The 27,090-nt window shown below is 39.2% G+C and overlaps 1 protein-coding gene across 2 annotated transcripts in view; it reads left to right on the top strand.

Annotated features, from left to right (window-relative positions):
• The window catches only part of SMIM14 (small integral membrane protein 14), a 55,705-nt gene extending 28,840 nt beyond the window's left edge, over positions 1-26,865 (top strand). For both annotated transcript variants that reach the window (XM_087735810.1, XM_087735811.1), the window contains 4 exons: positions 373-483; positions 15,445-15,493; positions 22,948-23,096; positions 23,678-26,865. In XM_087735810.1, the coding sequence (XP_087591936.1) occupies positions 409-483; positions 15,445-15,493; positions 22,948-23,096; positions 23,678-23,710 (306 nt within the window). In that variant the 5' untranslated portion in view covers positions 373-408 and the 3' untranslated portion in view covers positions 23,711-26,865. The remainder of the gene's footprint in view (positions 1-372; positions 484-15,444; positions 15,494-22,947; positions 23,097-23,677) is intronic.
• Positions 26,866-27,090: the final 225 nt, after the last annotated feature.

Here is a 27,090-nt window from a genome sequence, read left to right as displayed (position 1 = left end):
ACTCTTCAAATTGTATTCATACACTTAAGAGTCCCACTATGCAGATGAGAGACCAGAATTTAATCTTTGTCATTCTTGTTTGTTAGGATGTACGTGGAAAAAAAAAAACAAACAGGGGAGACACACAAATTCTTGTAAAAAAATTATTTGGCTTTCTAAGGAAGCCTGTGTGAAACACTGCTTTCAGCAACATCAAAATGTAACTGCACATACCAGACTTCTTCATTCATGTTGCCAAAGGAATAATAGGATTACCCTCCTTTGTTTTGCTTTTTCACCCTGGCATTAAACAAACTGAAACTTGATGTGTGAGTCTCCGGAAAATAAGGTCAGTTGAAAAAGAGTTCATTGTCCTTTTATTCTTGTTCTTAGGTGTTCACAGACAAGTTCAGGTTTATCCAGAGAACCATGGCAGAAGGTGGATTTGATCCTTGCGAATGCATTTGCTCGCATGAACATGCAATGAGAAGACTGATTAATCTGGTAAGGATAACATGAGGATGTTTGGAAGGGTGGTTATTCAGACATTACTTCAGCTCTTGCAGACTTGCAGTTACTGATGCTTTTGATTCTGCTTATTCAGTTGCGTGTACAGTTAGAATCTGTGTATCTGACTTTCTGATGAGCTTTTGAATAGTTAATACAAGTGGTAGCTTTCTGTTATTTCCCAGGGCATTTTACAGCATTGACAGTGTTTCTATTGAAATGTTTCTCTGTAACCCTTTTTTAGTCTGCATGAAAACAAAGAAACTGCAAACTCTTTGACTTCTGGGTTCCGTTTCTTGCTATGTCATTGATATGGTTGAGCAACTTCAAGCAAGTTATTTTACATTGCTGTAACTGTGACCTGTAAAATACCAATGATTCTTAGCCTCCATATGGAACTTAGTTCAATGTCCATTGAAGAAAAGGCTACAAAGTGCTAATTATTTTTTCTAAGTAAAAGTATGTATTTTTTTTTAAATAACACTAACAATTGTGAACTGTGAGCAATTAGGTGAACTTGATTACAACTCTAATTTGGTTAAACTCTTTTTTAAGATCACATTTTACATCAGCTTAATTTGGTGTACTTGATGATTGCATAAATTTGGTTTTATCCTATTTTCTTACTTAGGGCCTAAATTAATGTCCTTTTAAATTACTGAGTACATCAACTGCTCAAGGCAGTAGGTGTGAGGAGCATCCCTCTCTAGGATCAGGCCCATCTTCAAGAGGTTTCTTATCAGTATTTTAGGAAGATTATCAGGAAGATACGGCACCCACTAGCCTATGATAAGAGTGGGGCTAGTGTGTAAGTCCCCAAAGAATGTATGTCTGGGAATAAGGAATCCATTTGTGTGCTTGCCCTTAAAACAAAACCACTTCCATGTGCATACATCCACAAAAGAACAAAGTTGTTTTGAACAGCACTTTGCAAGAAGTATGTATAGCTTGTTCTTGCAAATGCGTGGGTTGCACTCATATAGTCCTGCTTCACCCTGAACATAAAATCCTGAGTGTCCACACTTTCTTAGCCTTGGAGTGCATTGTTACACTAACTCATCTGGAGTGCCAGAGGAAGAACCTAAAGCCAGGCAGATGCTGTACCTGTCTGTGCTCTCAGGGAGCTTGGCTGACCCCGTTTTCCAGAATTACTCTGCTCAGAGTAAGCATAGTTCACCACACATGTCCATAACGCAGCACTGCAGAACCTGTGGCATCGTGTTCTCACATTGCACCCTTGGGCCTGTGCACACAGAATGCCCCTCAAAAACACACAGGCCACACTGGGAGCCAAAATACCCCAGACCAGGCTCTCTCAGTGGGAGGGCTACATCAGTGGCTGCAGCAGAAGGCAAAACGATCCCCCACAAGGACAAGGGAAAATGACAAGCGCTTGTCATCTCACAGACCACGAGACCCTTGGGCTAAGCATCAAAGCTGGAGTTGCCAAACAGCCCAGATTCGTGTAGTGGCCAGCTGCGCCAAAGTCCAAAATGACACCAGATAAATAGAGCGTGTCTGCATAGCCAATTCCATGTGGTTTATGGGCCTGATACCATTTCCCTTTGGTAGTTCCCAAGTGTGGTGCAGCCAGTGCTCTCTTGAGTCTCACAAGTCATTAGAGGTTGACTCACTTTCTTATTGCTGAACAGGCAACAGGCTTGTTTGGGGGATGGAGGTGCAAGAAGTGAAAGGGATGTGTGCCCATTTGGTGGCATTATGAGAATTGTTCAGGGTGGAAGGGATTTCAGGAGGTCATCTAGGCCGACCTCCTGCTCAAAGCAAGGTCAACAGTGAATTCAGACCAGGTCACTCAGGGCTTTCATACCAGCTGAATCTTGAAAACCTTTAAGGACGGCAATTCCGCAGCCTCTTGGGGCAACATGCTCCAATGTTTGACAGTCCTTGTGGTAGAGAATTTTTTCCATCCACTGTTTTAGTTGAATGTATTGTACCCTCTGCCATACAGCGCTGTGAAGAGCTTGTCTCTGTCCTCCCAGTAACCTCCTTCTCTGGGCTGAACAAGCCCAGCTCCCTGAGCCTCTCCTTACAGGGCAAGTGCTCCAACCCCTGGTGATCCTCTGCTGAATTCACTTCAGTCTGTAAATATGTCTTGTGTAGGGGAGCCTGACACTGGATGCAGTATTCCAGTTATGGGTTGAAAGTGCTGAGTACAGGGGTGTAATCGCATCCTTCAGTCTACTTATGCACTGTTTAAAGGTCAATGCTGTTGGCACAAGGGCGTAGAAAATTGAGGCTTCTGTGGAGAACGGTTGTCTCTTCTGTGGAGCCTTTACGTCAGGGCCCAGCCATCCTAGCTCACACTTCCCAGTTAGAGGCACAATTTCAAAATATTCTGAGCTCTACCTGCTTCCCCCCTACGGACGCTCATACACATGTTCTTTCCCAAGAAGGATTTTCCTCTTGTCCTCAACATGACATCTGTGCCATGTCCCACAGTTGTGTTGATTCTGGACCTTGAGGCTTCTGGACACATGCTACATTGGTGACAAAGGAACCCCCAGGAACAAGCTTCAGGAAGTTGGGAGGGAGAAAGGAGGCTGCGTGTTGGCTGCTCTTTCCTCTGAGGCTTGTCAGATGCAAATCTGAACCAGTATGGTTCAGACTTTCGACCTCCATTCAGCATTTTTTATCTTTTCCTTTTTTGCTTGAAGATACTGATGGGCAACGGCGCCAGTCAGCCAGTTCTCTTTGTGTTGTGGCTGGAGGATTCTAGGTATGAATGATGTAGGTGAGCTGTGTCCAAAGTCAGAAGTAGTGCCACAAAGGTCTGTGAGATTTTGTTCCTGGGCTGCTCCATGCAGTGTAAAGTGGGTGCAAATGGATCATCTGGAGGCACACTAGTTCCTGTGTTGTGAATGTAAACAGAGCACATCATAGGTGCACCCTCTTGGGCAGTCACCAAGACCAGTCTAACAGTGTTCCTGTGTAGGTGCAGGAATGGAGTTTATTGCTCAGTGTCCAGCTTCCAAAAAGATCATACCAATTAGCACTTGAAACTGTGAGGAGTAAGGGGAAATGCCAGATTTCATCTATCCTAAAAAGCAAAACAGATGCTCCTAAATATTTATAAGAGCAAATCACTAGCTGGGATAATTCAGCAGAATCTAGAGAGGAAAAGTCCGAAAAGTCTCAATCAGCAGCCAGACTATCCTCAAGTAACCTGTTGCATGATTTTAGCAGTAGACTTGCTAAGCCTTCATTATTGCATCTGTAACTTTTACGCTGCAGTAAGAGTTTGCTTTCTAAGTTGCTGTTTTGTCACTCAATCTTACACAACATAAGCAAACAGGAATTTTACTATTTGTTTTAAAAGGAACCCTTGGACATCAGTTCTCAAAGTTGCTGAACCCCACAGGTCTCAATGGAGACTGAGCACCCACTACCTCTAAAAGTTGCATCCTCAAAACCTTTACTCCAAAACCATTGTGATACAAGAAAGCTAGGCAGTCTGTAGTTGTTCAGCCTGTGGGGGAAAAAATACCCAAACATGCTGTATAGGCAGAATACCTACTTAATTGTTGATTCTTTTTAACCTAGATAGATATAAAACACACCAGAGCACATTTGACTGGTGTTAGAGCTGGGATTTTGGAGGAAATTGTATAACAAGTCGATTGTAATTACCTCAGACTGAGCATTGTAAATCCAGAAGTTCAGAGTTAAGATCAAATTTAACAGAATAATAGCGTGATTATAAGAGATGCCCAAGTGTGGAAATGTACTTTCAGGATTCTTCAGTCCAGTAATGACATTGTGCAAAAACCCCGTGATTGATGTAGGCTTTAATAACTTGCATTTGCGTTGAAGTAAACTAATTTTTACAGACTCATTTGTTTATACCTGTATAGAACAACACTGATAAGAATTAAGGCTTCTACTAATGAAAAAGACATGATGTATTCAGCTATGACTATTACATGTAGAGTTAAAAATACATATTCAAATACACAAGTTTTCTGTTAGAGTTAACGGTATGGGAAATGTGAATGACGCTGCTATGCCAAGGTCAGAAGTAGGTCAAAAAGTCTAGACTCTACAACCTGAAGTTCTCCTTTGAATTCCTAAAGTGTTACTTTTAATCTCTAATTTAATGGATGTATTTACTTTGTAATTCTTAGAAAATGTATTTGGTATTCAAAGTACAATTTGTGGACGAATACATTATATATATTTTTTATATATAGCATGTAGTTTAAATCTCTTTGAAATGCAGACTTCAGTTCATCTTGTCATTACAACTAATGCTTATACAATGAAAAAAAAAAAGCTATTGTCATTTAAACTCTTCTTCCTCTCTGCTATTAGCAACACCACAGAAAATTACAAACAAGCAAAGCTGTTTTTAAAAAGCCTAACTCTTACTAAGCTACTTGGCTTGATTATTTTTCTGTCCTTCATTTTGCTTGACTAAGCAGGGGTTTGTTTTGTTGAGTTTTTTTCTTCTTAACTCATAATACCATGAAGATTTTATAGACGGTGGACTGTGCATCTCTAATGCGCATGATATTTTTAAAACATTTTTTGCTGCTTATTAAGTTAACTAGGAGATATTGTTCATACCCACGGTTCTCATAACTTACATATACATACTTAAGTGGCATTGAATTCTCTTATGCTGAATGTTCTATCATTTTGCTGAAGTGGATTTTTCAGGGTTCTCCTTGGTGTCAAAACGTGAAAATTTTGCACATGGTAAATTTCTGTGGTATGGCCACTGTAAATAATAAGCAAATATTATGATTTCCAAATATTCCTAGGAAACAATAGAAATCTAAAGTCTTCGGCTGTGACTTCATAAATGTAATTTCTAGTATGTAATACCCATGGCAACATCTGTTATGATTTGGTGGTGTTATGTAACAATTTGACTGTTGTATGTTGGGCTTACTATTTACTCTATGGATATAGCAGATAATTGGGAACTTCCATAAGAGGAAGTAAGCATAGAAGAAAAATATCACAAGACTTTCCATCCTCTGCAGATACACAAGAGTTGCCAAAAGACAATGACAGGTCTGTTAGCCTGTATGATTTTATCTCCTGTTCAGTCTCTTCCATCTGCAAAACTTATTTTGACAAGAAGAGCCAAAGTTCAAGAATGAAGAACAACAAACAACATCAAGTACTTTAACGGGGGAGACTCTGTCAGACAAGAGGCCAGTTGTTTGAAAGAGTCACGGTGAAGGACATTCTGTGGTATCCAGAGGAAATGGTTCCTGTCTTAGTTGTGGCAGAAGACAGCAAATCTCTGGATAAGAATGATGTTATATTTAAACCTTTTTATTTCCCTTTTTTACTTCTTTTGTAAAATCTGATAGCACTATGTTATTCCTCCAGACTTCGATGCTCTGTGAGTAAGCATGGCTGATTCATGGAGTATCTTAGCCCAAGGCTCAGTTCAAGTCTGAAAACTAGACTGAAAACACAGTGTATGTGGTGGTGGGGGATAATTATACATAAAGCATCCTCCATGAAGCCTGAGACCTGTGTATGATTATTTAGTGGCCAGAAATGTCAAAGCAAGCCAGTAACACACATAACTTTGTATGATGTAAATGTCCTTTTTTTTTTTTCCCCTTCTGATACAGTATTATTTGCTTTACAGAAAGTGTGGGGTTAGAATTCTCTCATACTAGTTTCTGGGAAAAATAAGCAATATGTTCTTTAACAGAAAACATTTCTAATTCTGTAATACAAAAGGACCTGTTTTGATGAACTGCCAGCAGTTCTGCTGTAGAGATTTGATGGCCTTACAGACCTCTGTGGGAATTACAACCTTGTGTTTTGTTCTTCTGTAGCTAATTGCAAAGTAATGGCCCATGTCTAGTTATGTTGCTATACCAGAAGGTTTGAATGTCTCAAAAACTCTGGGGGATACAAAGCGAATCATTCTTTATTTTAATCTCTCTTGTATTTTGAGGTGTCCCTAGATTTTTATAGCAAAAGTTGCAAATTCTCAAACTATTTCAACACAATTGGTTCAAACATTCTTTTGTCAACCAAGTTTCCACATAATTCTCTTGGCCAGGTCATTTTAGAGTCTTACTATTATAAACTGGCATAGTCTGAAATAGTATCCAGCATAGCCATGAATCTTGGCTGAGGGAGACCTTGTGCAAACAGCACAGAATAAACACAGATGACTAAAATAGATCTGTGTTGTGTGCTGCAAATGGTTGAAAAGCTCTCAAGATGTCAGCACAGCCAAGCCTGACTTAAATAGTCCCTCAGGCAACCAGCAGAAGTGAGTTACCCTACTGACGTGGCCTTCTACTGAAAGCGCGGCAGAACTATACTGAATACATTTGTGATGAATTTAAAGTGACCTTCTAAATATGGAGGTTGCCCTGGAGACTTCTTACACATGTTCCACGGCATTTGCCTTCTAATTTTTTTTTAATAGCAATTGCTACTGCTTCTAGTCTGTAGCCCTTCTTAGCCACCCACCCCAAGAGCAGGAAATTGCATTTTGCTCTCACTTGCCCATTTTTTTTCCAGACCTGTGCCTTCAATTCCCAATTTCTTGGCATTCAAGCCAGTTCAAAAAGGACCTTTCCCAACAGCTGAACCTTAGGTTCCTCATTAGGACAAAGAAGCTATCGTCCTTCTGAGATGCCTGGGAAAAGACTTGATGCACCTCCTAAGGCATTGGGCCAAAAGAGTAAAACACAAGGTTGGAGTGGCAGGGTGCGAGCCTGTTCTTGAGTGCTCTTGCTCCATTGACTTTCATTTTCCTGCCTTCACTGGGTGCTCAAGGTGCTGGCGTTGCACAGGTTAAGGGCCCAAAACTGTATCACAGAATTCATCCACTGCTAATGGTCTTTAAGCTAGAAACTAGCTCTAGATCAAGCAGTTTAAATGGAGACTGTTGTCTAGACAGGTAAGTGGATGTTTAAAAGAAAAAAAAGCCATGAAAAATGGTGTCCACTCGGGTCTATGTCCCATGAAGACCATTTTTTCCTATAAGAGGTTAGGTATCAGGACTTAACTGAAAGTTGAAGGTGCCTGTCATTCTTTGCATTTCCCATTCCTGAGCTTTGCTGGTGCTTCTTAACCAGTATAGATAAAAAAAAAAAAAAAACCCAACATATAAAAGAATCTCAGTCACGCCTCATGACCACCTCAAAACACGCATAGTGTGACAGTATTGCAAGCAGTGTAGAAAATTATGCATTGAAAATTCTGTCAGCTTGATATTCCAGAAGTAATTAATAGCTATAACCTGTATTATGAATGGCTGAACTGTGTTTGGTGATCAGAGCTGTGTTGTAGCCATCTCATGCGAGGAAAAAGGAGAAAATTGTGTTTTTTCTCTCAGGCCACATGTGGATGTAATCAACACTTAGAGCAAACTGTACTTATCTGTTGGAACTCCTAGTTCTAAGCCTTTTCCTCAAGGCTGTCTACCCTTGTCATTTGCTAATGCGCATCATTTTGCAGAAGATACTCAACTGTTTGGTCAAAAAACCCACATGTATTCTGTTTTTGTATTTTAAGTATAAGTTTGCTAATGCCCTCTTGGGAGATCTATGTATGTTCATGAATGTTTTCAGATGCCTCTGTAGTGATACTGTGTAATATTCTATCTCATCCATTTGTTGTCTAGTATTTCATGTAGTCAGAGGTGCTGTGAGCTCCTTGTAATGATCCTGACTATCACACTGCTTAATCTTCTTTTCACTGGCTCTCCCTGTTCTGCTAATTCATTCTGCTTTGTGCTCACTAAAAGTAGGATGCCAGGGATATCCCAGGTCCTCAAGGCCAGCAAATTGTAAAATGAAGTACCAATAAAAGTCATACAATTGGAGGAATGTGAGGGAAGTATGGAAAAGGAGGATCTATATGACGCTGAGGTGAAACGGCAATCCCAGGAGACATGAGAAAATAAAAGGAAGAATGAGTTCTTGCCCGAATCAGGGCTCCTGTTTGCACAGTGGTCCCTCTGTTGCATCTTCCTCCATAAAATTTCATGTCTTTCAGTATGAAAGTTAATAATGTTCTCCCTCTGTCATAACTGGCTGATGGTTCTGAGTCTTAAGAGTTGGTTTGTAATCTAGGAATATTATTCTGAAAGGTACAAACCATCCTTCTCTCTCATTTGCCGTGGGAGAGAAAATTACTTGTCGCCTCACAGGACCAAACTCTGTATTTTTATTGCAGACTGTTATTCTGTCCTTGTATGAACAATCATTTATTTTATTTTAATTCTGCATATGCTCATAGAAGATGTAGGAGTGGGGAAGGCAGTGTTCACTTTTTCCTTGTTTGTTCCTCTAAGAGAACCTAACGTAGTTTAAGAGACAACTCCATCAGTATGCCCTTCTTTTCCCCTTATTATTCTCTTATTTCTGCTGGCCAGCTTGTAGCAGAATAATGCATGTAGGTGTCATTTTTTGCATCTTTAAATCTGAACTCTATGGATAATGCTACAATTCAATTTGCAACTTGGCTTGTATTCAGCACTGGCCTATCCTACCACAGCAATTTATTTATCATGTTGTTTACTAAATCGTTTATATACTTTGGACAGAACAGATGTGGCTGCCAACAAAGCTTAAACAGTGATATCATTACCCAGAAGCATGAGAAGGCAATCGGGAGTATGCCGTGGTGTTGTCATCTTCTGGCATCGTTGGAGAGAAAAAGCAGAGCTTACAACTGGCCTGAACTGCAAAAAAGTATTTTCACAAGGGACGATATTTTGCCCTTGTTATCGCATAAAATTTTCTATCGACAGCCTTTATGATTCCATTTTAAATTTACTTTTATTCATGGGATAAACGACCATATGAAGTTAGTTATTTGTCCTTGCTTTCGTACTTATCTATCCTTTTCTTTTCATTGCCACCATTATCCGTTTCTGCTCTCTTATCTTTGTACCTAATTTATCTGTTTCTTTCACACATTTCTCTGGGCTTTCTTCCATCACAATTTTTTGTATGGAGATCTTTTCCTGACCTGGCTCATGAACTTGCTAATTTCTCATTCATGTCTTTTCTGAGGACTTATTTCTGCTTTGAGCTGTCTCAAAAGTTACTCTAAAAGGCAATTACTTTAATTATCCCTACATAAATAATTTATTTTCATCTCATCTGCTGTTCATACTAGACTTCATTGATTACTGTACTGTGTTCCTGCCACTAGTCCTGTTCTTCTTGTTTTGTTACGTCTTTATTACACCGTTTCTGGAGTTGGAAAGTGCTTTTGGACAGGGATTATGCCATTATTTCTTCTGAAAAATGACAAACTGGTGAGCTGTCTGATCATTGCCATCTTCCTGATATTTATATGCTTTGTCTTTTTTTTTGACTCTTAAATGATACACTTAACTCTTAAAAACTGCTCATATTGGATAGGAACTCTTAATCTTTTTTCAGGCAAGACGCTATTGACTTTAATAAAAAAAGATAAATTTGTCTGAGCAGAGATCGCAGGACCAGTCCCAGGGTTTGTGAGGCTGTTGAACTCTGGGGTAGCAAATTCTGAAAACTCATCTGAAGAGTTTCAGAAAACTCCTCTGAAGAGGAAGCAAGGGAATTGACACAAGAGCGAGTTACTGTGAAGGTAGGCAGAAGTCTGAATTTCCTTCTCCACAGTAGCTATCTGTGATGAGCGGTAAATGCAACGTAGCTTGACTTCTTTCGTGGGAAGACTGAAATGATCCCAGTGGCTGAGGTCACTGTATTGGAAAAAAAAGTTCTCTGTTTAGCTAGATGAAGCTGTTTCACTGGGCTTACTATTTGACTTGGACTTCAGTGATTTTGTGGAGCAGCTAACATGCAGTAAAAGTTCACACCCTGTTTTCACCACACAGTGGCATGTTTGTGTGCCCGTAGTAGGTTTGCACATGAAGAAATAGAGATTTTACTTAATATCGTGACTTTACAAAAAAGTTTCCAGAGGCCGATAGTGGTGTCCCTTTACTGTGATTGTTCACGTTTTGTTCACAGCTGGGGACTGTGGAAAGTGGTGGCTCTCATTGCTAAAAGCTGTGCAGACTCCTATCTGAACATGGCATCTGTTGTAGGAGTAGCAGCAGGACACAGTCGGGTTTCAGGTATGCTTGATGGGTAGATGCTGTTGATCCACAAGATGGCATGTTAAAACTGTACTTTATATATAGTGTCAAAGGAGCAGGATGACTGCTGTGATCACAGGATCACTGTTGTGTTAGTGTGAAGTGGGGCTAAAAGCTGTGTCTTTTGGAAAAAGAAAAGAAAAAGGAAGGAAGAGCTATTTCAGATTTGATCTGGGAGTCCTTTTAAATGTGCTCTTTTTACTTTTGCAACACAAAATTTGAGTGTCTCGGGCAAAGAGCGAGGAAGAGCCCTTGTCTCACCACTAGAAGTAACTCAGTTTCTTTTCTTTTTTGGCATTGTGTTGGGTTTACATTCAAAATATGTCAGTAAGTGGACACTGATTTGCTGTAATTCAGCCACTGTGCCTCCCAGTTCCAAGAACTTATGAGGGGTTTCATAGAAACCAAATACTCATATTGACCAAGAGTTCTTGTGGTGTGGGGATTATTAATTTGAATTATTTTAACTTAAGCTATTCAAGATTTTAAATGTTCTTGGAGGGAATTAAAGTTCACAATTTTATTTTAAATAATGTGCATTTATAATTACTATTTTTACTTGTAGTACCTGCAAGTTTGCACTGTATTAAAACTGAAAATTCTGGAGCCTTTTTAGGTTTCTTTTAGCTTTCATGCTGTTTACAATTTGCGTTTACTTCATTTTGGACAATAAAAGATAATTTTTTTGGCTCACATGCACTAAGCCGTTTATTGTATTTGGATGACAAACTGCACAGAGAATGTTAAAATTCAGATATAATCCTCTTCATTTAAATGGAAAAAAACAATTTCTGTAAATATTTAGTTTTGTAACATTTTTTACTCTCTTCTTCTTTTGTTGAATAAGCCCTGATATTTGACTCACCTAATTTCTATGTTCTTTTTAAGGGCCTGTTCCAGAATATACCGAAAAACATGAAAAGGCTGTTGCTGACTTTAGCAGGTGTCAAATCAGGCAGTCAGCTATTAATCTTCCACTAAATTCACATTTTTGACAACAGAAGGATCTCTGAAATACTAATAAAACCAAAACCACCATTAATAATGTTGCCTTTAAGTATGTACGAGTTAATATATTCTAAGAATTCCTTCTCTATTCAGACTTTTCTCATCAAATCTGTAGTGTTCCCAGTCTGAAAAACACTGAGTTTATTTGAGAAGTCTTTCTGAGGGTTTTGTTAAGAATAGGGAAGGTCTGGTTTGACTTTTTACTATTATTCCACAAACTTTCATCCAAACTCCCCCTCCACATCGGAATAGAAAATCTGAATACAAAGGACTGTTTATTTCCAGTCCCTGATAATTGCTCTTTTTTCAATTACCCGATGACTGAAATATCTCACATTCAATTTTTTTTCAACAGTTGCTATGTCCCTTAAGGGTGTAGTTATCAAGAGAGAGCTAATTGGTAGAAGGAGCGTTCTTGTTTCAGCAAAAGGCATTACCTTTCCCAGCCATTCAGCTTATGTAAGCATTTCATACACGTGCCAGAATCGTTTCTCGTCTTTTGACTAATTGAATGACTGCAAGGGATCAAATTTGTGTTGAGTTGCAGAGTTAGGAACTAGTTCAGCCGAGTGAATGGAGAAAAACCTGTTTCTACTGCTGCTCATTTTCTGTCATCTGCTGTGTTTCATCCCAAGAGAACAATATGCAGCCTGTCACTGAGCTGATAAAAACAGATTTGTTACCTGGCTCCCTGGCTTACAGAGCCCTCCTAGCGCTTCTGCTCGTGGACTACCGAGGTTTTGCATGTGCTTGTAGTCAGGAGGGGAAGTGAGCACGAGAAGATATTTGAGTGTGTTTTTTATCATGTGATCCATGACTTCTTAAAACCTGCTTGAGTCTATGGGTGGTCCCATTTTGACCAAATCTTCTCCAGCATGAGTAGTTTTTATAAGAAATTTTTGTATTACCTGGAATAGTTGAGAAATATTTCTAAGAAATATTTGTATTGCTGGATATGAATCTAGCAGAGACTATGAAGTGTAATTTTTTTTAGGTGGGATCTTTAAATCTGCGTGATTATATGATTATGTATTGTTTTCCATTTAGAGGAATTTCATACAGATTATTAAAAAATGCAGTTTTTTCATACTTCTCTCTTGTAATTGTTTCACAACATAATTTGAGGTTTCTAAATCTACCTTGTACAGTTAGGTTCTAAATCCCCATGAAAAAAAATTGAATAATTGTTATCCAAGCGCTCTGGAAAGCACAGCCCCATTATCAAAGTACAGATGGCTCTGTACTTTGTAAAGGTTCCTCTGTACATTATTCATTATTCCTCCATACATATGCAAACTTTTTTCCATATTGGCAGGATATAATGTAATACAAGAGCATTTTTTCAGCAGAGATCTGTAGAGCAGCTCCTAATGGTATTTTTCTTAAGACTGCTTGCCTACTGTACTATTTCTGTCATTGGTGTTTCCAGCAGTACTTTTCACTCTAAGGTCTTGGAGCCTGTCCTGTCTTTTGAGAAGTCACCAAGGATGCCCATAGGATAAAACTCAGTATCTGAGTGCACCCTCTGGGCACACAAAATCCCCAGGATTTAATACTTATTGTGCCTTAATCAGGTGGCCTCCTACATCAGCAGGCATTTCCAGACAGTGTGTAGGCTTTTCATGAAGAAACGGTCAAGGTGGTGGTGAATGAAAAAGCATGGTGCAATCATGGTCACCACTGAGACCGCTCTTCAAGAAAGGCATAGCTGTAGCCAGCTGTATCTTTCTGTTGTTGTTAAACAAGCTTCTCTGGTGGTTAATATATTTATGTCAGTCAAAGCTGGAGCTCCATCATTTTTTTGTGTGCTAGCAGTGGAAGTCCGTCTGGTAGGCAGGTGAAGGAACAGGATGTTAACAGCAACAAAAAGTACATGCACTGTTTTTTGAGATGGCTTTTATAGAAACGTTGATTGCATGGTTTAAAAAAGCTGTATTTGGACAGAGTGTGACACTTAGAATGGGAGATAACTAATATTGTGGCCAGAACACTCCAAGGCAGTGTTACGTATCTGGGCAAACTAGATACGCTGTATGAGTACTAGCCATCCTGGGGACAGAGGGAGAATTAGATGCTATATGCTTGTTGACCTGTACGATGTTTCTGATCATATAACTGTTACCCATTTTAATTCTGGACATCATTCCGTGTTGAAAAATACCTGTAAACTGTGTTTTGCAGAGTAGGGATTATAAATTAAGCCCCCTCCAGAATTAAACCCTTATGCAAACAGAAGATAATTATATTGCTGATCTCTTTAACATGCAGGTATAGCGATATCCAGTTTTCCCAGTTCAGGAATCTCTCAGTGTCAGATATTCCAAATTGGTACTATTGCTAACATAAAACCTCCCCTTTGAGAATGACTTCCAAAGTTTGAAAATAAAATCAGCTTTTGCTTTTATATAAGAAAGGCAGGAAATATGCATAGTTCGATAGTTTGTTTTTTTTATTTAATAAGGTAAGTAGAAGTCTTTTGTTTTAATTTCCCCTGCTGTTGTTTTTAACTATAGAAATAGCTGAAAGGTTAAATCCAGCCTTCCCAGTACTTCCTAAGGAACTTCTTTGTAGTCTCAGTAAATTCACTAGCAGATCTTAATATATTAATGAAAGAATGAATACAATTAATCTCCAATTACATTTTCTTTCTTTCTCAACGGCGTCAGTAATTGAAAATCATTATGATAAAGGAAGGAGCTTAAACTTTTCCAAATGTCGTCCTCCTTTGGTTGCTCATCTGTTTCCTTGATGTGCTTTGCATAATATTATGACTACATACAGTAAATCAATTATGCCAATACAAGGGGAAATTGGGTTTGTAGAAATTATTCGCATATTTCTTTCATAAGAAACATCATCTTCTCTTCTACATTTGTATATTTACCCTGATAATAAACAGATTAGCCTGTCGTGACAAGAAGTGTTGGGATTTGTGACACTACTGTGACATAAAGCCTGTCAAAAAGCAAATGTCCGTTCTAACCAAGGCATTGTAACAATTCTGTACTTTTTAAAACTTCTATTATTAATCCATGTAGTTTAACCTAAGCAGAGGATAGAACCTGTTTCCGTAATACAGCAGATTATATCCCATCCATTTAACCTCTCTGTGCCTGATAAAAAATGTGATATTTGTCTTTCTTTTTTGACTCTGTCATCTGTAAAATAGTTAATACTGATTTGCAGGTTAGCCAGTGTTGACTTTTCTTGCAGTTGGCAAGCTTACCTAGTCTGTAAATACAAATAGTCATTACAGTTGCTAAAAGCACTTTAAATTTTACCCATCAGTAAAGAGAAAAAACAGTACAATACATATAAAAATCTGCTTTTAAAAGATCTCAGGTGGAAAAAATAGTGATAGCTAAGTTTAAATATGAAATTTGATTTCTGCTTCTCTGTGCATAACTGTTATCACAGTGTGATCATTTATTATTATGTAATCACAGAGTATTTTAACGTTATTTGATCTAGATAACAATAGTAACACCTATCCATGATAAATCCCAAAATGTGTGTAGAGAGTATATCTGTACATAACAATGTCTGTGTCACTACAGATTTTTAACTTGAATTTTAAAAGGCCATAAAAGTGGCTGCAACCTGTGTGGAAGCAATAGCACTTTAGTTGGATGATTTAAAGGTATTATGTAAATAGTGTTCAGAAACTACCTCCATACCTGGGGTTCTTCACACGCCATAAGCCAAGTGCGATACAGTGAAGGATTGGTTATAATCTTCCTTATCTTGAATTTGAATTTGTGCTCTGACATTACACTAAACCATGATTTCGGGAAAAGCTGACCGAGTCTCATTGCTAAGTGTCATGCCTTTCTTTTTCTCTGTTTCAGCTGAGACAATCCCAGTCGTACTGCACAGACACAGAATGCCTTCAGGAATGTGAGTAACTATTGAGATCAGGCGCATGGAAATAAAATAAATGGTAGTAACTAAAATACAGTCTGACTGGTCTTGAAAATGCAGCAGTTGATTTAATGTCATAGGAACATATTGCATGAAATAAAATTGTATTGTATTGTATTACAGTACTAAAATTGTTATGTGGGGGAGGTAATTTCTGAGAATCTGTGATGCCGATGAGCATTTGTACATTGGAAGCATTGTATGGAAGCGGCAATGGTGAGCAGGCTGGAGGTATTAATATACCAGCATGACCATTGATTGGGCCCCAAGCATTAATGACTCTTACCATTAGCCTCCAAATAGAATGATTTCAGTTTTTCCCTATGGAGAGAATTGGGGGGGGCTTTATTTGTCCTCCTTGCAGCCATAGCAGCCTAACCAGTGAAGACTGGATATTCAGCACAGACCCCCACATGTACACATGTTCACGGCCGGGGCTGAGCGACGTACTGCCAGTGCGGTGAACACTCCGCTTCGCTGTGAGGGAGAGGAGATTCCCTGCCAGCTCTGACTGATAACTTGACATGCATTTCTGTTTGACTCAGTGGCTGCGTAGTTAACAAAGCAGAGTACTGATGTGTGCACTTCCTTGAAATTTGCTGTGAAATACATCTAAAAAACTCTCCCAAACAGTGAGCATTACTAGGACAGTCAAATGTTACCAGCATCTGCAGGGAAGCATGGCTGTGCAGAGGTTATGCACTAATGTAAGCTTGCCCTGAGGTGCTCTGTTTACACTTCTCATGGTCTAGAGGGAACATCGCCAAATGCTTATAAATAAAAATGAAGTGGATCTGTTTTTCCTGTATTGCTTTACCAATTGAGCATATAAACTCACTCATTTGGCCTGCATCAGGAGTACAGTAATGCTCGGAGGGAGCAGGGAGCACCTGAGCAGTGTTCCTGGAAGCAAGAGCTGCTGGTGCCTGTGTCTTCTACAGGTCTAGGAGCAGTGCAGTCAAGGTTTCCAGGATCTTGGGGAGAGGGCATGCCTTTGGCCACTCTCATGTTCCTCCTTCTTCACTGCCCAGTAAAACCTGTTTAGAGATGGGCATCTAGCTTGGACTTGCACTGTGCCCTCCCACCATGAAACAATCCCAGATTCATTGCCGTGTTGGGCTGAAGGGCAAAAGCTATGAGCTTTCGCAGATAACCCCTGAAAAAAAGAGTGGGGCGCACGTGTGCCATAACAGTGCTGCTGGCTTTACTCTTTCTTTTTGGGCTTTCCGAGTTATGCTGTGTGTGTCTGTGACTTCCAGCACCCCGCTTCTCCCAAATATACCTGTCCTAAGGCAGACTTTTTCGTCTCCCATACCTTAGACTTCTACGTGTGGGGTTTTTTTTAAATCACAGGCATGTAGGAGAGGGAAAGAGGCTGGTGACAGGAGACAGTATTTTCTGTATTAGAAGTTGGCACAGACAGGCTGTGCAGCTTTCTGAGCTTTAGTCCGTGGTCAAAACCAAGCGATGGTAGGTCATTCTCACTCAAGCCTCGGGAGCCTTGGCTCATCAATATTTATGAAGCTGTTAGCCTAAAGACTGTATAAATGAGTAAGTTCTGTTATGTGTGGGCACAAAGCTTGTGGGATAGCTTTCATGCTACCAAGCTATAGTACAGTGGGGATGTGAATGGTTTGCGGCAAATAGCTTTCCATCCTGAAAGAGATCCTTGCAATAACTGTCTGTGCAGATGCAAGCAATTTGGCAGCAATTGTTCCAAACCAGTGGTTTGTTTCAAAAACCAAAGCAAAAATTATAGAGTAAATCCTCTCCTGCGTTATTATATTGCCTTAAATTTAGTTCCAGCAAAGGTATTTTTCTGCTGATGCAATGACACTGACTGCCTATTTGTCAGATTATTTTGCGATGCTTCTGTGATTCTGTGCTTGGGCCAACATGAGCTCTGTAAGACTCCCAGGAGTCAAAGGCAAAAATAAACAGATTGAGCCTGGAGAAGCTTCTAGACATGTTTTCAGAGACAGATTAAAACAATTCTGGGCCAGTCTTCTGTCCATTGCTTCATCCTGTTCCGATGAGCTATACCGTGATGAGTTTATGTTTGAGGTGGGTCTCCTTTTCCCTAGGTCCCACAGCTCCATTTCCTGTTACTCGCTGACTTTGATTCCTCATTTCAGGACCTCGATATGAAGAAACTTGTTTCACTCCCACCCGTTTGCTCATTCCCAGGATTTGGTCTTCCTTCTGGAAGCGCAGCTGGGAATGTTGTCATACACAGATTCTTAAGTTGCAAGGTTGTGGAATAAGTGATGAGATGTATGTGGTTTTGTTTCGGGAAACGTCAGGGCTGTGGTTCAGCCAGTGTCATAGCAGTGTCATGTGTTATGCTGTTGCTACCAGCTGGAAGTTCTCAGAAACACCCTGCGTTGATTCCTCCTGAGCACACTTTGTTTTCTCAACCCCTGATTTCAGATCTTTTTTAGATTTTTGGAGCCAGATCAAAGCAGTAGCACCAAGGCTCCCTCATTCGCATTTTTGTGTTATTAGCTCTGAATTTTTATTTATGGTTGTCGGTACCATTATATTGTAGTGACTACCCTGCGGAGAGTTTCCTGCCAGGGTCAGGACCAGTGCTTTCGGATTTGTACTCCTATGTACACGAGGATATGAGCACCGCTTCAGAGAGCATTTGGGCACTCTGTTTGATGGCTGTTCCTCTGCTGAGTCTTCGTCAGAATATCTGCTATGATGGTAAAGCATGCATCAGAGTCTGATGACTGTTCCCTCCATTTCATTGGGTGCCTTGGAGAAAAAAGGCTGCAAGTTCTGAATATGCAACACATTTAATATGCTGTTGGGATTGTTTATGCTCAGCAAATCAGATCTTACAGTTTACCTTGAAATGAGGAATAAGAGCGATAATTCTTTTCTGAATTCTGTCTAATGCAAGTGGAGCAGGGAAGATTTCTCTGAAGGGTGTTGCAGTTGCAACATCAGCGGTTCATCCAGCCCAGGGACGATCCCCAGCTGGTACTGAGCTGCTCCAATGGCTCGTGGCCCTTCACAGTCAGCCTTCCATGTCAAAGGAAAGGAGGGGCCACCGCCTGAGTTTTTTCTCTGTGTTCTAGCAATTCCCAGATGTTGTGACCTGGATTTACCACACTCATATTTTCAGCACTATTCTCAGTGCTCTACTACTTTGTAATATCGTCAGAGATGACTGTCTCAAATGTTGTCTACTCCCAAATTTTTATGTATTTTAAAATGAATGCATATCTGTGATTCATCTTGAGTTGTACTCATCTAGGGGAGTCACAGCAGCCTAACCTAATGGCAAGAAATGTCTGCCAACTCTTCCCTCCCTTTTCTGGTAATTCCCTTCCCCCTTCCTCCGCTCAAGTCCTTTTTGGCTTTCTTCAGTTTCCTTATCCCTGCCTTTGAGAGCGTCAGCTTGCAGGGATTATCTGCTGAAGGTCCCACAGGCCCTTTGTCTGCTGTGAGGATGCATCTTTAAGATACCTCTCTTCGTATGGTTTCCTGCGTTTCTTTCACAGAACAGGCAAGGCTAAAAACACCGTGAAAAGAAGGCAGCGCAAGTCGGAGAGCATGCTTTTGCCTTCCCACATGCAGGTGTTAAACAGTAAAAAGCTGAAGATCCAAAAGGAGATATTTCTACCATGAGAGGGCAGACAAAAAGCACCACATGGCATATACTTTTATAGTAAAAGTGCAATCTTTCCTCGTTTTCTTTAGAGTACAACCTCACTCTGAATGAAAAATAGCACTTTAGGAGGAGAACTAAGTTTATGTAAGGAGTATTTAACAAGGGCATTTATTAATTTTAATACTGTATTCTTGAGATTTCAGTTGCACAATGAGGAGGTGGTTGACCTTTAATCTTTAGAAATTATTTTTACCATCATTTTAATAGCTTTTTTCTCATTTCTGTCTGAGAGAAGACTAGTTTATGTGGCCTGGTCTGTTTCTATATGAAAAAGCAAGCCAAAGAACTGTATCTCGTATGTGGAGCAACAGATAGGATTCGCCATAGTCGTTAGCTCCCATGGGAGTTCATCCCACAGTCTCAGACCAGCCCCCCATAAAGCCTTCTCCTGCATGGAGATAATTCAGCCATGATGTGGAAAAATTCCAGGTAACCAGAGGGGCAGAACTGCTCACAGGCTTCATTCAGAGGTCTGGGGATATATAGGTATGCTGAGCCCAGGGGACCAGATACTCTGAAAATAAAGACCTTGGGTTGGATTTGGTGTTATGTGGAAAGGCAGGTTATAGACTGTAAGTTTCATTTCACTCAATGAATTACCAGGAGAATATGTACTGCTACATTCTGTACTAGTTGGTGTCTCTCAGGCACTGGAGATTAATAACCAGATCCATCCATCAAAATGGATGGTGGCAGGGACATTCATCTGTGAGGTCAGAATAGGACAATCTTCTATCCATCTGGAAATATTAAAAAATATCATCCACAGGTGCTCTTATAAGATAGCCTTTATTCTTCAGGGAATCAAAAAACCCACTTCTGAATTACCTGGAAAAATATCAATTATAAGTAAAAGCGCTGTGGCTGTGAACTCTTAAAAATAAGATCTTTTCTTCTGCCCATCAGCATAAATTCCATCCTGCTTGGTTTCAGCTTCACTCAACTGTTCTTTATCCATAAGCTGGTCTTATCTGATTATTTTGTGATCTCAGTGATGAAGCTCTTTGTAGCATAAGATTGTCATCTTCTACATATTATTGCTCCCAGTAGCTGAAACAGCTTCTTGTCTGTTCTCTTGATTTGTGATGCAAAGCTTTGAAAAGTGTGATTCACCCCAGCTATGTGAGATTTTGCTTATCCTCGTCTCCTTATGTTAAGAGATTAAAGTAACAGATTCTGAAATATCTCATGTCCTTGTTAAAACACATGGTCATTTTTGAGAGGTGTGGGTTTAACGGTACTTGAATAGCGTAAACAGTGTTGTGGCTGTTTTAGTATCCGGCATGCTTTGAGTAGGTAGTACAGGGCCAAGCTGTTGTCTTGCTTAACTTAGTTTAGAACCTGTTTCGGCACATTTGGTTCTATCCAAACCGTATTACAGCGCAGGCTGAATAGAAATTGTGTCTTGCACAAACGCCCGTGGTTTCCCTCTGTGGTTCCTTCTGCTCCCTTCCCTGACCTGTAGCATGAGCTGACCTAGCAGTGTTTATTTACCCCAAATCTTGTTTAACCCTGGACCCTAAGTGCACTATGGTTCAGCAAAAATTACAGAAGGCAGCCTGACTAGTCCCTGTTTCTCTGCGTTGTATGGGGAATCCAGCGCAACAGGTGATCTGAATTTTCAGTGTTCTACTGAACATATGTGCCAAAGCAGGTACCTAAGGCTGTCTTATGTGCTGCTGAAGGTCGTCTCAGGGTGGCTATTAATGTTGTCTGGAAGCCCCAAAATAAAGCAGTTGTTCTTTTCATGCCAAATTATATGCTAGTTTACTGGATTGCATATATAAAGGTCATCCAAGATTTAAAATACTGGTCATGTTGATAACAATATTTTCCCTCAACGCAATTGCAGTCTAAACTCTTACCTGCACAATTCCATAGGCTTTCTGAATCAATTATGTTCTAGAATTTAGTGAATTAAAGGCTGTGGCATTCTTGTTTATTTTCTTTGCACTGTAGCTTCTTATATACAGCACCATTTATTCACTCAGATCTCCACAAGAATTGTCACTTGTAATGGTATATACTTCTACCCATAAAATTCCTCTACATTAGCAGCTTCTTGAGTTTTGAAATGTCTATATTTTGGACACTTAAAAGGCAAGAGCTGTGTGGCAATTTCATTTGCTCATACGCGTTAATGGTTTGGTTGGTACTGTGAGAAATATGAACTTCTATAATAATTTTTTTTTATTCATCGACATTTTTGAGTGCATGTGGTGTCGGTAAGGAATGTCAGTCCAACAGCCCCAACTCATGAAGTCTTATTCACAGAACAGCAGTGTTGTGAATGGAGTAGCTGTAAGCTTCCCCACAGTGCCCCTCCGCTGTGTCTTAGCTGTGCTATGAAGAAACCACTTTCATAGAAGAGCCTCTGTTAAAAATGCTACCCGGTGTGACAGTGGTGAGGATGGGTCTTTGGGATCAGCGTTAACCTTCGAGGAAATAACTGACTCCAGCAGTTCACTGCGTGTAAGTTAGCTAGCAAATGTTAAATAAGAAAAACTTCCAACCGATACTGAATCCAGACTTGATTCCATAATGAGATGATCCAAATGGGTTGAGACAACTGGAAAATCTGACAGATATGAGTGTCCCTGTGGAATTTCCCCGGATATTAAAGTTTTCAACTTGAGTAGTAAAATAGAATAGCTCTTATCTTTCTGAAGGTTGTTCATTATAGCTTTGTATTAATTGCTTTGTATTAATTGATTATCCACATCATTAACGAAGATGTTAGGTCTTTAGATACTATTGTAAATGGGGCCACGTAAGTACCATAGGTACTTAACTATACATTGGTTTACACTTTAGCTGACAACACCAGTTACAATTTGATCATCTGAAATTATGTTTCAGAGGAGAAAAGTTGATGTTTTCAAATGTGCAGGTGTTTGCAAGACTTTCTTGATCCAAAAAGACTAACCAGCCATTTCCAGTCTGAGGGGATTTTCTCAGTTTTATTTCCATGCTTTGATGTCTCAGCCATTTTGTATGGAAATTAGGTGTACAATTTGTATATTGTATTCCTCAGCTTCGCTCTTTCTTGTATCTCCTCAGCACTTTTTCCCCTTCTGACAGATACATTTTCCTTGATGCTGTCAGAATTATCCCATGACCTGGATGACCAGTCATGGAGATCTGCTACCTTGACACTGACACTTCTTCAAACAAACTCTCAATAAATAACTTACAGTAACCAACAGATTATAACCATTATTTTGCTCCCTTCTTGCTAGAATTACCTTGTTCTCTGTGTGTAGGCTAACAACAGAGTCTAAGCTTTCATCTCTTCAGCTTTATTTTTGTATTTGTGTGAGGCAGAAAACACGATCATGCAGGTGTGGATTTTTTTCCTACATAAATATATTCCTGGGGGTTTTTTTGCCTCAAGTTTCATTTCTTAAAAATCAAGTTTGATTTCTTGAACACAAAGTGTGTGTTTGTCATCTCCAGTTCATTAAGAGTTAATGTGAACTAAGAAATATTCATGATAATTCTGGGAATTCCAGTGAAATCTTATGAAATAGATTCTTTTTTTCAAAGGGATAAGAAATGTGATAAAAAAGCAGTGTAACACTAACCAAGAATTACTTGTCTTAAAGCCAAAAGGAAGGACTAATCTGAAAAGTCAATTGAAAAATATTTCAGTTTTTTTTCTGAGACTTATGTTGCATTTTTGTTTTCATCTTGAGAAAAGAACTCTGCTGTCACTCTGGTTTGTAACTTGAGTTTTCCTTGTCTATAGTGCCAGGACCAAATTCCTCCAGTGACAACGGTGTCAGCTTTGCCATGATAATGATGGCCTGGGTGGTGATTGCACTTGTCTTGTTCTTACTGAGACCTAGTAATCTGAGAGGATCCAACACAGCTGGAAAGCCAACCAGCCCACATAATGTAAGTGTGTCTTAAAGTGCCCTGCAGAGAGACTTTACAACAGTTTAAATGTATTTGGTTTTAACACAGACTATCTTACAGTCATTTTTTCCTTACTTTTTTTTTTCCTGTATTTTCTTGGAACAAGGAAAATGAGTAAAACCAAAGTGCAAGTAGAATCACGAAGGCCACCTGTGAGGCCTGCCATGGGATGGAGCCGGCACGGGTGACTGAGTGTGGGTCATAATGTCCTCTGGACACTGGCTGTCCCTGGTTGGAACGGCCTCCTGCCTTCTTATGTGCAAGGGGAAAATCACAGCTTTAAGAGAAGTCAGTAAACAAAATCACAGCATGAAACTGGGAAGGTGATCTTTGTCCTGGGTGTGGGATCATGGGAAAATCCCTATTGATGCAGGAAACGGTATTGTTCTTTGATGCTCATTTACTCTGAATATTGAAAGAGACATTGAAAGATCTTAAAAGAAAGCAGAGTTTAACTCTTCTGCGTTCTTCTTTTATTGCTAAATCCTGTTATGTGAAGCACTGTTTCTAATCCTGTACGTGGTTTTTTTCCCTTTCTTTTCCTCCTTCCTTCCCCCTAGGGACAAGAACCACCAGCCCCACCAGTGGACTAGAGCGTTCGGTATTGGAAAAGTTCAGCAGCTAAAACCTTGCACGACCAAATGAACGAAGTGACCAGATTACTCCTAAACCCCATTCAATACTGTTTTCTTTTCTCATTTATATAGAGCAGAATTATCAGTCAGCAGTTATCTTCATGAACTGCTTTTAGCGACTTCAATTTTAAGTTAATTTTTGCTTTGTATGTTATTACAATTCCTAGTAGATTGTAATTTGAATAATGATAAGGCGTTGCAGAGGTTTTTCGGTTGTTACTGTTACTGTGGACATTCCACTCAGTCTCTTTCGGTTACAGTGATCTTCATTTCTTTGCAGCGATTTCTGATATGCATTGAAAGAAAAAGAAAATCCCTGTGCATCTATAATAATGGAAGGTTACTGACCTTTCTTCAGATGAATCCATATTTTTTCTCCAGTATGCTTTTGAGAGTTATATTATGGTTGCAACTATTAGCTTAGTTATGTGGTGAAAAATTGAAATTATTTTATATTTGCCCTGGCTTCAGAGCAGCTTTTAGTCTGGTCTTTGGACCACTAACATAGTTTTCAGGGTTGTTGGCAAAAGCACGGATTGTCCACTAGAATTATACTATGTGTGTGTGTGTGCGTGCGCACGCGCAAAGAAGTGAATGTGATAATTGCCACTGTCAAAGCTTTGACATATATATTGGGAACTTTACACAAAACATTATACCACCAAAACCAAAATTAATTTAATCTTCTTCATTAATAAATTATATATCTTATTCAATATATTGTCAAAAAAATGTATTCCAAAACTGGATTTGTTTACTTACAGACTTTATGAAAAGAGAAATTTAGCGAGAAGAACTTGGTAGAATTTTCTGTCCCGGTATAGTCTTTTAATAATCGGTATCTTAACAAGTTTTTAGCCATAATGTAACGAATATTGGACAGGATGAAATCACACCAAGAGGTTACCGAGGCTACCAACTTTTGCTATACAACATATACTGGATATTCAGGTTTTTTCACCTGTGTGTTATCAGCAATTCTTAACATTTCATCCTTATCTACTGGTTGTAATTGCAGAATAACAAACTTGCAGGTGACTACATATGGCATGTCTTTTCCCTCTAATATTTGTGTGTATGTGTGGCGTGTTTACGTGCGCGTATGTGTGGCTGTGCACGTACCTGTGCACATCTCCCATTGTAGCAAATGGGAATGACTTTTTTATGTACATTAATTTAAGAACATTTTAAAGATGTACAGAAAAGTGACACTGTATATTTTTCTTGATCAATTTGAAAAACTGATGAGACTAATGTAAAGAACATTTTTATGTTACCAACATGAAGCTTCTTTCCGTAAAGGTCAGTAGAACAGACATATGGGAATTCAAAGCCTTACTCCACAAACCTTTATTTCATGAGGGCTTCAGTTACGGAGCTGAGGGGACTAACCGTTAAGATGCATAAAGGTTTGTATTAATGGGCTGTAACAAAAATCTCACATCAGATCCCATGGTTGACAGACGTAGGGTTTTCCTCCTCAGGGTAAATGGCAGGCCAGCTAAGCCTCCTTGTAAAGGTACAGCGTAGACCTGAAGAAAGGCTTCTGTAATTTGATGTAATTGCCCTTTGAATTTCTGTGGAATAGTATGCTCCCAAGCATAGGAGCATGTGTAAAAAATAAAAAATTTAAAAAAAAAATGAAGAAGATTGGGCCAGGTGCTCTCAGTGCCATCAGTGCAGTGCCATGTAAAGCAATGGAGCTGCAGCAGAGAAGCTGAGAGAATTTGCCCTATTATGTCTAATGGTGTACAGGCCACAAACACTGTGTAAAGACGTCACTGGGACAAGCAATCTGACTGTGCTTGCTTTTTGCCTTCCGTGTACATTTCTGTTTGGGATACTGTTTTGAACAGAACAAGTAATAATTTTGTTGAACCAACAAGAAAATATATATAATCTCCTACACTGACCTTTTCTCCAAGAATTTTTGGCCGGAATTCTTCACTCTCAGATGCATAAAACAGGCTTCCGATTGATTAAAAAGCCAACTGAAACGGGCTTCATTTCAGACAGAGCGCCACTCCTCACCCTGTTGGAAGTTGGGGAGATTTACAGCTCCTTGCTTGTGAGGATCAGTCTCGCTTTACTTAAATGTCTGTGTATGTATTTCTAAAACTCACCATGTGTACCCAGCTCTAACAGTCTTGGCAAATGAACTTTTTGTTCAGAGTAATGTTGTGGTTTACATTTAAATGAACTGTCTTTGCTTGAAATTCCTCTAAGTAATTGTCCCAGTGATTTTATACATGTATGCTTTCCTCATGTAAATTGCTATTTTAAATTTTCTATGTAAAAGAAAAAAAATTGGAAATATTTTATTGTAAAATGTTTTACTAAAGAGCCAGGCCACTATCCCACATCAAAATATATGCCTTTTAAATTCAGATACTCCCTCCAAGATATAAGCTTCGGATCACCACTCTTAATTAAAATAAAAGTAAATAATTGTAGGACTGTATTTTGCCACTCTTATTCATGTTAAATAGTGCCTTACTCATCAAGTAGTTGCACTGAAGTTTGTGGGACTACTCTGAGATAATGTACTAGTAGCAGCTTTAGTAAGGGTGGCAGAAATCTGGCCTTTAGTGATGTAGTTTGCGATGAAATAATTGTATCATGGTTACAGATGTTCATGGTAAATGTTGAGAAGAAGTGTGGAAGAGATTAGTGGTATGTGAAGCTTCAGGATATGATTAATTCTGTAATGAGGGTTTTAAGCTCGGTTAGCAAGAGACGCAAGTTGTAGCAATTGGGAAATATGGAGGGAAGTTTACAATTATACCTTAGCTTAGAACTTTGTTAAAACAATAGTATTTTTAGAGTCTGCTTTAACACAATTATTATATTCTGAAATGAGAAATCGTATGTACTCATGTATTGTCTGCAGATCACTTAGCCTTGTAATGTTCATGATTGAAAAAGGAAGAGTGATGATGTGATGTACCTAATGTAAATCGGTGGCTTAAAATGTCTGAATTATGCCAAACAAAAAATCATCTGTGCCATTTGCGGTTTCCTAGTAATCTTTTACTGAGTACTTGGATTGGGATAAAGGGCTTGTACTATGCACTTTCTATTGACTTAACAAAATAAATAGCAATCATTAGTAACCTCTTGTCTTTCTCTGTTAGTCTTTGTACAAGATCTAAGACTGCACCAACCTATCAATTTCTAAGGTAATTTGAAATAATCTAAAAATAAGTATCAGTAAAAATAGCATGTCATCTGTGTAACTTTTAAAATGTAAATTGTAACTTTTCTAATGGACACTTGCCTTCTCTATGTATCTCAAGCCAGTCAGAACAAATTATAAGCAGTTTCCAAGGTTTAAGATA

Source organism: Nipponia nippon, unplaced genomic scaffold (assembly GCF_047370975.1).
Source record: "Nipponia nippon isolate SJK-2023a ecotype South Korea unplaced genomic scaffold, ASM4737097v1 scaffold_6, whole genome shotgun sequence".
NCBI classification, from domain to species: domain Eukaryota; kingdom Metazoa; phylum Chordata; class Aves; order Pelecaniformes; family Threskiornithidae; genus Nipponia; species Nipponia nippon.
Note: the sequence above shows the minus strand (reverse complement) of the source record. Positions and strands in the feature narration are given on the sequence as shown.